Source organism: Biomphalaria glabrata, chromosome 5 (genome assembly GCF_947242115.1).
Source record: "Biomphalaria glabrata chromosome 5, xgBioGlab47.1, whole genome shotgun sequence".
Classification (NCBI taxonomy): domain Eukaryota; kingdom Metazoa; phylum Mollusca; class Gastropoda; family Planorbidae; genus Biomphalaria; species Biomphalaria glabrata.
The window spans coordinates 1,173,358-1,186,904 of record NC_074715.1 but is presented as its reverse complement, the minus strand read 5'-3'; the positions used below and the strand labels follow the sequence as shown (position 1 = coordinate 1,186,904).

Here is a 13,547-nt window from a genome sequence, read left to right as displayed (position 1 = left end):
GGTCAAGAAGAGAGCCTTCTAAAAGTTGTGACCAGTTAGGATTTTGGCTGAATTCGGGAGTTGATTTGTATTATTAGCACAATATTTCTTTTGGGATCAACGAAACGGAAAAAAATCTGGCATGCTGTGAGAACAATATTTGTTTGCAGATAGAACGCACATTGATGAAAGCTTTAAACTCAAGACCTTTTTCAAACAGAAATATAGGTTTAAATTATATGATCAGTTGATAGCAGCAATTTGCTCTTTGCTTGACTTTTGATTTTAGGTTCCGGCCTACATAGTGTTGTATCTAATAGAAATCAATATATAGCTTATGTACATTTTTCTCAGGATTTTCTGATGTTTTTGTTGGGTTTTTTTTGGCAGGGTCCAGGCCTCACTACATGGCTACTTGTGATGGTTTTAAAAATAGTCTTCTTTGGGTTTTTTTTATTTATAAGTAGGCCTATGTGTTGTGTGTTACAGAAAGCTCTGATGCCTGCCGCTAATCTTTCCCTTTTTATTATGACAGGAGCCAGGGAAACCAGAATTTAGGTCATTGGTTAACACGCATGACTAAATGCATGACGCGTAAGACGTAATCATCTTCTTTTTTAAAAGTAATGTCTGTATTATATAAGATATGATGACATTAGGTCATTTTTAAAATGCAAGAAACTTTCTAAATATCTAAATGTTTCTACATTATCAAACTTATGGTTATCGCATTTAGTCATGTATGTTAACCAATCACTTAAATTCTGCCAAGTCACTGGTTTTCCTGGCTGGTTCAGGCAACCCATTCCATGCTCTAATAGCACTATGGAAGAAGGAGCATTTGTACAAATTTGTCCTAGCATATGGAACGAGGAATGTGCCTTTATCTTTGTGTCTTTCTGGTTAGTAATTTGAATAGACTCTTCTCTGAAAGTCTCTCAGTCCAGCGTTGAAGACCTACAATGCGTAAGCTATACTCATTTAACTCTTTCTCTCCTAACTAACGATACCATCGTTGATTTGACCTCATTAAATTAAATTAATTTTTGTTTTTATAAAATTTAGTTTGTGTATAAAGAGCACCAGATTACACAATTACGACTGATGCATAATTCCGCGCGTGGGATTGGCGTTTTCCATATTGAGTGACACCCCAAAATGACAATTTTTATCTATATATTTCCGTATATTTTAAGGACTTTTTCGTATGTTTTGTAATTTCGGGAGATTTCCAGAAGCTGCTAATAAATGGACAGGAGGGCGCGGGAAATCTGTTTTAAGTTATAATATGGTTAATTTAATAATTTATACACCTAGAATTAGCGCGGGTCCTGTGACAGTGCGGATCCTATGAAAGTGCGGGGCCCAATGCGGTTGCATACGTTGCAGTGGCCTAAGGCCGGCCCTGCAAAATAGCGGCGTATGCTACGCCGCCGGTCGACTAGTTTTCTTATAATTCTGTACCAGAGTTTACGTTTTCTGATTACAAACAAAAATGTTATTGAAGTTCAATCATGACAGGGTAGAATGAACATATGCGAAAAAGGAAAAAAATTCTGTCAGAGCATCGAAAATAGTTTCGAAGATAAAGAGTTAACAGTAACAATTATTCCTTCTAACTTTGCACCATTCAGTGGGTTTATTGGTTTGGAAAACAAATTATAATGCATGAATCATAGTTTAGGTCTTTCTTAGTCCACCTTTGTTTACCTTAGTTACCTCCCTTTGCACGTAGCCGTTACGTGCTGGGCGTTGCGTTAGAAGTATCAGCTGAGTTGACCACGGTCACTCAATGTGAACAAGGGAATCCTAAACTCTGCTCTGCTTCTCCTGGACATGCACAGCATACAAACACACTACAATAGCACAGAGCTGTGTGGTGGGGTGGGCTAGATCTTTTGGCAATTCTACTTGACCACGTACACACCTATTGTAACCTTTGACCTAGCTTAGTATAACATAGCACCACAAGCATGTGGGTCATGCCTAAAATGTAATTTCCTTATTAATTGGATCGAGATCAGGGGTTCTCAACCTGTGCGTCGCGACCCCTTTGGGGGGTGGATTGACGATTTGCCAGGGGTCGCCTAAGACCATTGAAAATATAGATTGTTATTGTCTACTCTTCTATTGCTGTATGTGTGTGGTTTTTTTTTTTTTTTTTTTTTTTGGGGGGGGGGGTGGTCGCGGCAGAGTGGGGGAATATAAAAAGGGGTCGCCGAGCTTAAAAGTTTGAGAACCGCTGATCTAGATGGAATGTGGCAGCGTTAAGAGTTTAATATAGTGATGTTCAAACTAAGGACCGCGAGTCATTTCCAGAACGTGAGGCTGTGCTATTCGGCTCCTCGATAATTCTGCTCATAGTGCATAATTAAGCCTCAGAGGCGTGTTTCCACTGGCCTTTTTTTTTCTTTTAGTGGGGATGCGGCGCGTGACAAGAGTGATGGAAATTATACCCTCCCTCCCTCCTCCCTCAAGGCTGAAAAGAAAGGTTGGACAGCACTACTTTAATATAGTAAAAAAAGGTTGGACAGCCCTGTTTTAATATAGTAAAAAAAGGTTGGACAGCCCTACTTTAATATAGTAAAAAAAAAGGTTGGATAGCCCTGTTTTAATATAGTAAAAAAAAGTTGGACAGCCCTGCTTTAATATAGTAAGAAAAAAGTTGGATAGCCCTGTTTTAATATAGTAAAAAAAAGTTAGACAGCCCTGTTTTAATATAGTAAAAAAAAGTTGGACAGCCCTGTTTTAATATAGTAAAAAAAAAGTTGGACAGCCCTGTTTTAATATAGTAAAAAAAAAAAGGTTGGACATCCCTGTTTTAATATAGTAAAAAAAAAAAGTTGGACAGCCCTGTTATGCGCACCATTTAGGAATATCTTACTATCGAAGAATCTCGAGCTAATTTGAATCAATTCGAGGCCCCGCAAACAGGTCAACATTTATATTTTAGAATTCCTTCAACTCCTGCAAAGATGTTCGAAACTAACTCTGGTGCAAAAGCTAAACAAATACTTTAGTCGTTAGTTTTTTATTTACGTATAAAAGAGTAATAGGGGGCGCGGTGGCTGAGTGGTTAAGCGTTCGGCTTCTGAACCCTAGGTCCTGGGTTCGAATCTTGGTGAAGGCTGGGATTTTGAATTTCGGGATTTTTAGGGCGTCCCTGAGTCCACCCAACTCTAATGGGTACCTGACTTTAGCTGGGGAAAGTAAAGGCGGTTGGTCGTTGTTCTGGCCACATGACACCCTGCTCGTTAACCGTTGGCCATAGAAACAGTTGACCTTAACATCATCTGCTCCATAGATCGTAAGGTCTGAAAAGGAAACTTTACGTATAAAAGAGTACTTCTTCGTTCTCTTGCATATGTAGAAGGTTCAGACACGTAGTCCTTTATCTTATCTTATATAATACAGACGTTACTTCAAAAAAGATGATGATTACGTCCTACGCGTCATGCATTTAGTCAATGAACTCTTTATGTTGTGTCTGTTCTATTTATGTGTATGTTTCTGTTGTGTTGTCTTTATATGAGAAAAGAGTCCTTGTAATCACAATGTTCATTAGGATCAATAAAGCAGTTTTGGTCTTAGTCATGCATTTAGTCATGCATATTAACCAATGACCTAAATTCTGCTTAGTCACTGGTTTTCCTTGGTACCTTAGGCAACCCATTCCATGCTCTAATAGCACTAACCCTAACACTGTCTGAGATGATGTAGGCAGTGGTTTCCAGATAAGGCAGCTAAAGTGTTACAGGATTAAAGAAACTTGATGAATCCGTTTATCTATGGCCTCCTTCAGTCGCAAAGCGACTATGGATCATCTCATTGAAATGAGATGAATGCCTGGGCATTAGCTTTAGTCGGAACGATGTCGCCCACACAGTTCTCTCCTCTCCACGCAGCTGATGTATCCAAAGGAACGGCAGTGCCGATACAGTTTACAGCGTCGTCGCAGGTTCTGCCAGGGTGTAGCACTGGGTGCTGCAAACTGCCTTAGGGTCGCCAGGTTTTATTTTGACTCCCAAAACCTTTCTTATGATTGGATATAGCTGCCAGGCAACAGAGGTTTGAATTCAGAGTTTTCCTTCTTCTGGGTGGGTAGCCAGCCATGGCTGACGAGTCCCTCCTGCCCGAAGCTTAATGGTTTAGGCACCAGTTACTTGTCTTTGACCCTTTTCCTGTTAGTGAGAACAGTGAGAACAGTTCCGCCGTTTATATACGCTTTAAAAATGCTGCTTTTGGTCAATAAATACGTTTTATGAGTATTTGAAATGTTGTCTGCACAAGTCAATGCTTTACGCTGTAAGGTTTACTTAACTATAAGCTGTAAAGCGAGATGTCTGGCTGTATGGCTATTACGGGTAAGCTACTTAACAAGGAGCTCTAGTTCGAATCCCATGCATACTATCAAGAATTTGTACTTAGGGTATCGACTCGAAAACCCTACGTCCCAAAATGAGATTAGACCAGACAGCACTGAGTATGAAGTACCGTTAAAAGAAAAAATGTTATTTAACCTTGGTTAGGCCAATAATAGAATATGCATCCTCTGTTGGAAAGTAGCAATTATACATAAAACACTGAACCATAATCTTCAAATACAAAAAACAAAATTTAATAAAATACTCAGAAAGACACAAAGTTACAGACACATTCCTCGTCCCATATGCTAGGACAAATTTGTACAAACACTCCTTCTTCCCTAGTGCTATTAGAGCATGGAGTGGGTTGCCTGAGCTAGCCAGGAAAATCAGTGACTTGGCGGAGTTTAGGTCATTGGTTAATATGCATGACTAAATGCATGACGCATAGGACGTAGGGCCTAATCATCTTCTTTTTTTGAAGTAACGTCTGTATTATATAAGATAAGATAAAAGCGCTATACAAAAGCAGTTCGAAAGAAAAGACAACTTTAAGCGCTGTGCATAGAGATAATACAGAGGCTCATGGGGATTCTTGCCGCTTAAGTCATTCAATTCAGATATGTAAGTAAGTAAAGTTTCCCTTTCAGACCTTACGATCTATGGGGCAGATGATGTTAAGGTCATCTGTTTTCTATGGCCAACGGTTAACGAGCAATGTGCCATGTGGCCAGCACAACGACCAACCGCTTTTACTTTTCCCAACTAAAGTCAGGTACCCATTAGAGTTGGTTGGACTCAGGAACGCCAGAAAAATCCAGAAATTCAAAATCCCAGCCTTCACCGAGATTCGAACCCAGAACCTCAGGCTCAGAAGCCGAGCGCTTAACCACTCAGCCACCGCTGATATAATATGTTTAAAATTCTTTAAAAAAACAAAGCTTATAAAGGGGCAATAACAATTTTTTTTTACAGATATTAAGATTTGCTTTCCTTATCTTTATCAAACAAAATGAATTTATCATTAATTAATGTATTAATTTGTTAATTGTTGAAATCGATTCATGTTTTGTTATGGGCAAGTAATAAATCAACTTGGTCCGAGAATGGGAAGCGGGCACGACATGCCCTAAAGTGTGCCCATGTGCCAAAAGCTCAAAACTCAGAATGGGAAGTGGTAAAAATAACGTGTACAAAATATGTACCAGACAGACAGACAGACAGACAGAGTTGATATAAGCTTTGTACAAATATAAGGCAATGGAATGTCTCCCAAAGTTCAAGTTTTATTGCTGACAGTTCAAGTCAGTGGCGTCGACGTCTTTTTTTTATTTTCTGACATCTATTTCCGTGTAATGTGCTGTTCTGATTCACTCAGTGTTAGGGAGCGAGGCGGTGCAGGAATGAAGACATTATGTCCCGTCCTAATGAGTTAGTCTAGAATAGTGTTTCGTCAAACTTTTTTAGTAACGAAACACTTCGCACCAACAAAGGCGGAGCCCTATGCGAAACGGGTCTGTCTGGGTAGGGATAAGAAAAAAAAGGAAAAATCAAGATTTGTATTAGAAAATAATTCAGCCTTTGCATTACATTTTTATTAAGTTAAATCTGACAATGCCGTTTTTTTAATAATAATAATAATTAATAATAATAATAATAATCTTTATTGTCTGTATGGAAATTTGTCTTACAATTTTGCATTACACCAAACAAAAAACATTATAACTATAATCGCGCGTAAGATTGACTTTTGCATATTGAATAACACCCAAAATGAAAATTTTATTTATTTTTTGGGAGATTTCTTATGAGTTTTCAGGAAATTTTAATAATTTCAGGAGATTTCCAGGAGCTCCTAGAAAATCAGGGGGTAAGGAGAACCCTGGTATAAGTTATTTCATATAATAATTTACACCTAGAATAAGCGCGGGGCCTATAAAAGTGCGGGGTACAATGCAGCCGCATAAGACCGACCCTGCTTCGCACTTTCTGCGATATTTAGCGGAACACTTTGCTTATTATTTAGAGAGAGATTTATTCACGTGGATGCCTACTAGTTAGTTATTCCAGTTGTTCGTGGAATACCTATTCAGGCTTCGAGGAACACTAGGGTACCACGGAATACAGTTTGGGAAACACTGGTTTAGAACTTAGCCCGTGTTGAATGCTCTCCCTTTGCCGTTCTTTCTCAGTGATGAAAGGGGATCAAAGCGGCTTGACAATGTGGTCAATCTTGTTTGCTCTGGGTTTATGTCCGCCTTGAGTCATTGTAACTAGGCTGTAGTACCAGCATTGAATCATGGAAGACATTAGTCCCTGGCTCTCGAGTGATGGATTGCAGGCCAAAGAATACAATCTCTCCTTCCAAACAAAATATTTGGAATGATAGTGTTTTCTTTGAAAAAAATGTTCAACATGTTAGATACATAAACAGACAGACAAAGGATAGATAGATAGATAGATAGATAGATAGATAGATAGATAGATAGATAGATAGATAGATAGATAGATAGATAGATAAGAGTAGATAAGAGTAGATAAGAGTAGATACGACAAGTATGGTTAGATAAGAGTAGATAAGATAATATAAGTGTGGATAGATAGATAGATAGATAGATAGATAGATAGATAGATAGATAGATAGATAGATAGATAGATAAGAGTAGATAAGATAAGAGAAGATAAGAGTAGATAGATAGATAGATAGATAGATAGATAGATAGATAGATAGATAGATAGATAGATAGATAGATAGATAGATAGATAGATAGATAAGAGTAGATAAGAGTAGATAAGAGTAGATACGACAAGTATGGTTAGATAAGAGTAGATAAGATAATATAAGTGTGGATAGATAGATAGATAGATAGATAGATAGATAGATAGATAGATAGATAGATAGATAGATAGATAGATAGATAGATAGATAGATAGATAGATAGATAAGAGTAGATAAGAGTAGATAAGAGTAGATACGACAAGTATGGTTAGATAAGAGTAGATAAGATAATATAAGTGTGGATAGATAGATAGATAGATAGATAGATAGATAGATAGATAGATAGATAGATAGATAGATAAGAGTAGATAAGATAAGAGAAGATAAGAGTAGATAGATAGATAGATAGATAGATAGATAGATAGATAGATAGATAGATAGATAAGAGTAGATAAGAGTAGATACGACAAGTGTGGTTAGATAAGAGTAGATAAGATAATATAAGTGTGGATAGATAGATAGATAGATAGATAGATAGATAGATAGATAGATAGATAGATAGATAGATAGATAGATAGATAGATAGATAGATAGATAGATAAGAGTAGATAGATAAGAGTAGATAAGATAAGAGAAGATAAGAGTAGATAGATAGATAGATAGATAGATAGATAGATAGATAGATAGATAGATAGATAGATAGATGATGGATGGATGGATGGATGGATGGATTCAGACAGAGATGACTTTTTACATCACCAGACAATACGAGTCTAATGTCGATGTTTATTCTGCTGGTATTTTAAGAATTTGACTCATTCGGGGTCGGAATTAAATCATATTGGTGTCTCGACTGTAATAATTAGTCAATACATTGACCAGCCAGTGTTTAAAAAAAAAGCTATTACTTAAAGCGCTAAAACTTTGTATCCCTCCCCAAAGTAATGGATTTTATGTCTTTTTTGTTTTAAATTATCTTCAAATGTGCCTCGTGTGTAATCTTACAACTGCGAACATAGTTCGCGCATTCAGGCAGTGTTCTCAAATTTTTGTTATTCAAATCTATCGCTTGGCAAGATGAACATTAATGAATACCTCATACACACATATATATATTTTTTTACCAATTTACACTCACACACACCCATTTGCCATCTCTGACCAACTTTCAAAGACCCAACGCCCCCCACCCCCCTCCTTTATTTTAAACCAGTCTTAGTATGTAAGCGTTAGTTTGAGAAACTCTGTTAGTCAAGAGAGCAAACATTACCAAGAGCAGGTAACTCTGAGATAACTGTAAATCAAATAAAGGAAACGTCTTTGCTAGAGGAGACACCCCTCTAGCCAGGTCCTACTTGGACCCAATAACTTCCTACTCCTATAAGCGTACATTTAGTCAAAGGAGTATGCCTCTTTCCACTCCTTTTAAGATAAGATTGTTATTAAAGAATGTACCCCAAAGCGGATGTTTCGGCTGAGCGGGAGGAAGCATTTCATCATGGCTGAAAGTTGGTATGACAGGGTTGTCATACAAATACACGTGACCTAGTTCAACATCTTGAGATGACTTTCAGAGGATTGTACTCTCTCTCTCTCATTACTGTTGGCTAATTAAACTCTTTTTTTTTTATTTCTTCTCTTTTCAAAAAAAAAAATTTTTTGACTTTGATGTGGAGTAGCTTGTTGACAGAGAAATGCGAAACTTTGTTTTCATGCTGTTACGCAAGTTATTCCTGGCTTGACGATGAATCGAAGCCTTCTAAGTGAAAGAACTCTTGGCATGTTTGATCAAGTTTTTACTATACTATAATGTATTTCTCGCTGTGACCCCCGTTTGCAGCATTGTTTTTTTGTTGTTTTTTTTTTCTTTGAACTAATTTTCTTGTTACTGTTTTTTACAAAGCTTATATCAACTCTGTCTGTCTGGTAAAAAGTTTGTACAAGTGATTTCTCCCAATCTTTGATTTATCTAAAATTTTACACAATTATTTCCTTTACCTGACAACACAAGAGTCAAAAATAAGTTAGCCAATTAGTTAATTAACTACTGGTAATAAATTATTTTTGTTTGTTTGGTATGTCGAATAATGTAATTGACTGAAGTGATGGTACAAACTGAATTAGTCCCCTTTATAGGTTGCGGTCTGAATCTTAGTAAACCCTGAAAAAGACTATAGAAACCATAGATAACTATACAATCTTCCATGTTCATAAGCTCTCCACTAGCAAAGTGGTTAACGTGTTGGATTGAGAGGGCTTGATCCACGAGGTCCTTCCCCTTTTTTTTTTTATTTATAAATGCTTTTTTATTGTTAGTCTATCTTTCTCCATGGAGGTGCAATGGCTGAGTGATAAAGAAAGCACTTGGCTTCCAAACTGTGGGACCCGGGTTCGAATCCTGGTGAAGACTGGGATTTTTTAATTTTTGGATCTTTGGTCGCCTCTGAGTCATCCCCCAGCTCTAATGGGTACCTGATATTAGTTGGGGAAAAATAAAGGTGGATGGTCCTTGTGTTGGCCACACGACACCCTCGCTAACCGTAGACCATAAAAACAGATTACCTTTACATCATCTGCCCTATAGACCACAAGGTCTGAAAGGAAACTTTGCTGTACTTTAACTATCTTTCTTCCCCTTAGTTCCTTTTACCCCTTTCCAGAAAAGTGATAGGATCATAGTGTATTCAGAATAACAAATCAATTGGTATAAATATTTCTAATGTGACAGATTTATTATTGCTAGTCTAGCTCTATTATGAATTTAATTGCATTACTGATACTAGTTACGCTTATGGGAAGCAAGCGTGTTCAAGAGGCCAAGTATACTTGGCTTGGCTTGGCTACCTTAGAAAGGGGCTGGAGGTTCGACACCTGACTTGAGCAGAGTTGTGTCTACTGATCACACCGAAAAACTTCTCCCAGATGCTCCCTCCTCCACCGCTGGTCCACAAATGAGATTGGACCATGCTATAAACATGAAAATAGCACTACATAAAAGCCATAATTTGTTTGTTTATTATAATAAGCTTTGTTTTTAAAAAGGTATCTTTAAAAATATTTTCTAATTGTTTGTCAGGCCAAGAAAAGAGAACAATTATTTGATGCGCAAAAGAGACTGGAAGAGCAACTTAGGAAGGAAGAAGATGAGCTGTTAAGGTAATCACACTATTCTTCAAACTATAAGGCATCACAGAAACTTTTTTTTTAAACTGTTCAAACATCAAAATGTACAAATTCAAAAACTTTAAGCAATTCATGAGAAGCTGACATGAAACAAGAAAACCAAAAAAAAAATACTTTTTTTATTTTAAAGACAATTACTCCCATATACAACTTATAGAGCTATTATTTTGCTCTTAATAACTAAAGAATGTTAGATTTTTAAAAAATGGAGCTTCTTTTTACACAGCAACATTCCCCCCCCCCCTCCACCCCGAAAGAATCCTGGTATAGATCTACTACACTTTATAATATTCTAATGATAAGTCTTTAAATCTAGAGATAGAAGCCAATTCAAAAAAAGCTATTGGACATTAATTTATTAAACTTTTGAAAGAATATAAGGCTTACTTGCGGAAATACTTGAAGATTTAGTGTCCAAGATAAAGATTTTCTAGTTGGCTAGTCAAATTTAAACTATTTTCTTTGTATACTTTGAACAATTATTACCAACAAACTAGAGTTTTCCCTGTGTGGCCAATGAGCTAGTAATGATGTACATCAACTGTTAAATTTCTAGAAAAAATGTTAGAGCCATTTTTGAGATCCTTGTCCACTCACCCAGGTTCCACTCAGAAAATTTGACTTGATTATAGAGGTATTGTAAAAATACCTTTCTATAAATTAACGACTGGAATGTCATACTTATCTTAATGCTTTCAATTTGATAATATGAAATTAGCATTCATTATCTTTGCAGTAATAGGTTTTAGTTTAAAATAAATGACTATCAACATAAAAGATCAGAGTAACATAAAATATCAAAGATCTTCTATATTGGAATGATCATTTTGGCTAATTCTAAAAATGATCTGTTCATAAAATTATAACATGCCTTTCATTTTCTTTTAGATGACAACACTAGAATCAATTTTTAAAAATTAACCAATTGGTAAATTAAATATTAGTAAATAATTATTTTGTTTGGTATCCCAAACAAGGGAAAGAAATTGTACTTGACTGAAGTGGGGGTATAAGCTGAATTAGCACCCTTTATAGGTTGCCGCTTTAAAGTAAGTTTAAACCAAACAATAGATAACTTCTATTTTCATTACCACTTCACTAGTGATGTGGTCAGTCTGTCAGCTTGAGGAGGCTTGAGCCATGAGTTAGAATACAGGTCATTTCCCCCTTTTTTTAGTGATTGTAAAAAGTGATTTTTGTAAAATTACCCAGATATCCCTTTCTTTCTTCCCTGCCCCCCCCCCCCCATTTCCCAACTTGTCCGATAGGATCATAACATATTGAGAAAGCTTTAAAGCATGAAATATTGATAATCAAAAACAATTGATAAAAATATTTCTAAACACACAGATTTATTGCTGTTGGTCTACATCTATTACAGGTTTAATTATGTGACTGATCCAAACTCATTGATTACAATTATACGTTGTTTAAGCTTTTTTCTTTTTTTAAGTCTTAAAACGTTTTACTTGTTCATATTTTATTTATTTTCTCAATATTTGATACAAAATACACAACCTAGCAAAGTTCACTAACTCTAATGACTTTTTTTTACAGAGGATTCCAGGAAGAGAGGGTGAAAGAAGGTCAAGCTATAAATAAAGAGATCGATACAGAGTGGGAGTCTAAGCTCCAAGAGCTGACAGATCGTTATGAAAAAGATTTGAACAAGAAAAAGAAAAAACTGAAAGATGCTGATAAAAAAGTATCTAAACTTTATTTTTAAAGCTCTCTTAAGTTATCATTGTAGTGGAATTTTAATTTTGTACATTATATGCATAGTGACTTCTACCAAATCTTCCTAATAAGTTTTTAAAGTTTATAGTTCTTTGGAAAAATAATTAACTTATGCCCATATTCAGGACAACTTGTCTTCAATTTGGTTTGAGAGTTGTGCGATACAGATGTCTGATATCCATTAAAGCTAGGTAGACTTAGTGACATACAAAAATCCCAGGTTCAATCAGGATTGGAGTCTTGAAATGGATATGTTATTATAATCTTGTATATCTTCTGATCAAACTCTGCCTGCATCTATCCTCTGTTGTCCTGCAAGAGGCTTGAACTATACCTTCTATATCTGCTGATTTAAATATTTATAGTAGATGTATTACAATGGCAGTCTGGTTGTGTGGTATGCATTTTGGACTGTTGTGACTATGGTCCCTAGTTCAAACCCTGCCTGCTTCCATCCCCTGCTGTCCTGCAAGAGGCTTAGACTATGTCTTTTGACTTAAAATAGTTATTGTAGATCTAATAAAAAAGCAGCCTTGTTGTGTGGAATGCATTTTGGACTGTTGTGACAACGGTCCATAGTTCAAGACCTCTATCCCCTGCCCCCTGAAGGAGGTTTGGACTAGGGCATATTAATATTCCTTTCTAAAGGATCTTCTGAGACTTGTGAAACAAAATAATTGAAAATGTTTGGTGAACTAGATTTATGTATCATCCACAGATGATAACCATTCAGTTTGAAAATGAAAAGAAAAGTTTGGCAGAGACGCTGAAGATGAAGAAAGAAAATAAAAGAAATACTATGACGCTGCGGCTGCGGCAGAAAGAGCAGCAGCAGACAGCAGAGCTGGTCAAGAAACAAAGCCAGATTATGCTAGAAATGTTGGCTAAAGAACAAAGGGAACTTAAAGCTGAACTGGCCAAGGAGAGTCTCAAGGTTTGCAACATAACATAATTCTAGAGATGTTTCAGTAGCTAAATTTTTCTTAATTAAATATATATATAGTTCGTCCATTGTGGTTTGATGATGACCACTTTTTTCATCCAGGGGGCTGAGGGCTTTGCACTAGGGTTTTATGCCTCCTCATATGGCTGGTGAGACCTATGTGAGCCCGAAATGTTCGGCTGCACACTGGGTAGGTTATTTCAGCTGGAGCTAGTGTCATTGGCATATTTATTTTAATTATACCTTATTGCCAAAAGGATAAGAGATTTTTTTTTTAAATATTTAAAAAAAAATAGTAAATTATAATCCAATTTCAAGATGAAGGATGTTTGGCTGAGAGGCTTAAACCCCCTTGGCTTCTTGTCAATGGGGCTCAAGTTCAAAGCTTGGCTTAAGCTGAGTTATTTACTGAGTGTCTAAGGACAGCATTGAAACCTTCTCTCAGATTCCCCCTCCTCTCACTGATCCACAAAAAAGATTGGACCATAGTGCACTGAGCATGCTATAAGCATGAAAGTTGCGCTAAAAAAAAACTAACTAAACTTTAAAATTTTATGTTGTATCAACTTATTACCATTTGTATTCCCTACTTTTTTAACTCTTTCTCTCCTAACTGACGCTA

General features: G+C 36.4%; 1 protein-coding gene across 1 annotated transcript in view; it reads left to right on the top strand.

Annotated features, from left to right (window-relative positions):
- LOC106072981 (hillarin-like) overlaps positions 1 to 13,547 on the top strand; it is a 76,574-nt gene that overhangs the window by 47,878 nt on the left and 15,149 nt on the right. The window contains exons 5-7 of the mRNA XM_056030703.1: positions 10,139 to 10,218; positions 11,803 to 11,950; positions 12,701 to 12,916. Coding sequence (XP_055886678.1) covers positions 10,139 to 10,218; positions 11,803 to 11,950; positions 12,701 to 12,916 — 444 coding nt within the window. The remainder of the gene's footprint in view (positions 1 to 10,138; positions 10,219 to 11,802; positions 11,951 to 12,700; positions 12,917 to 13,547) is intronic.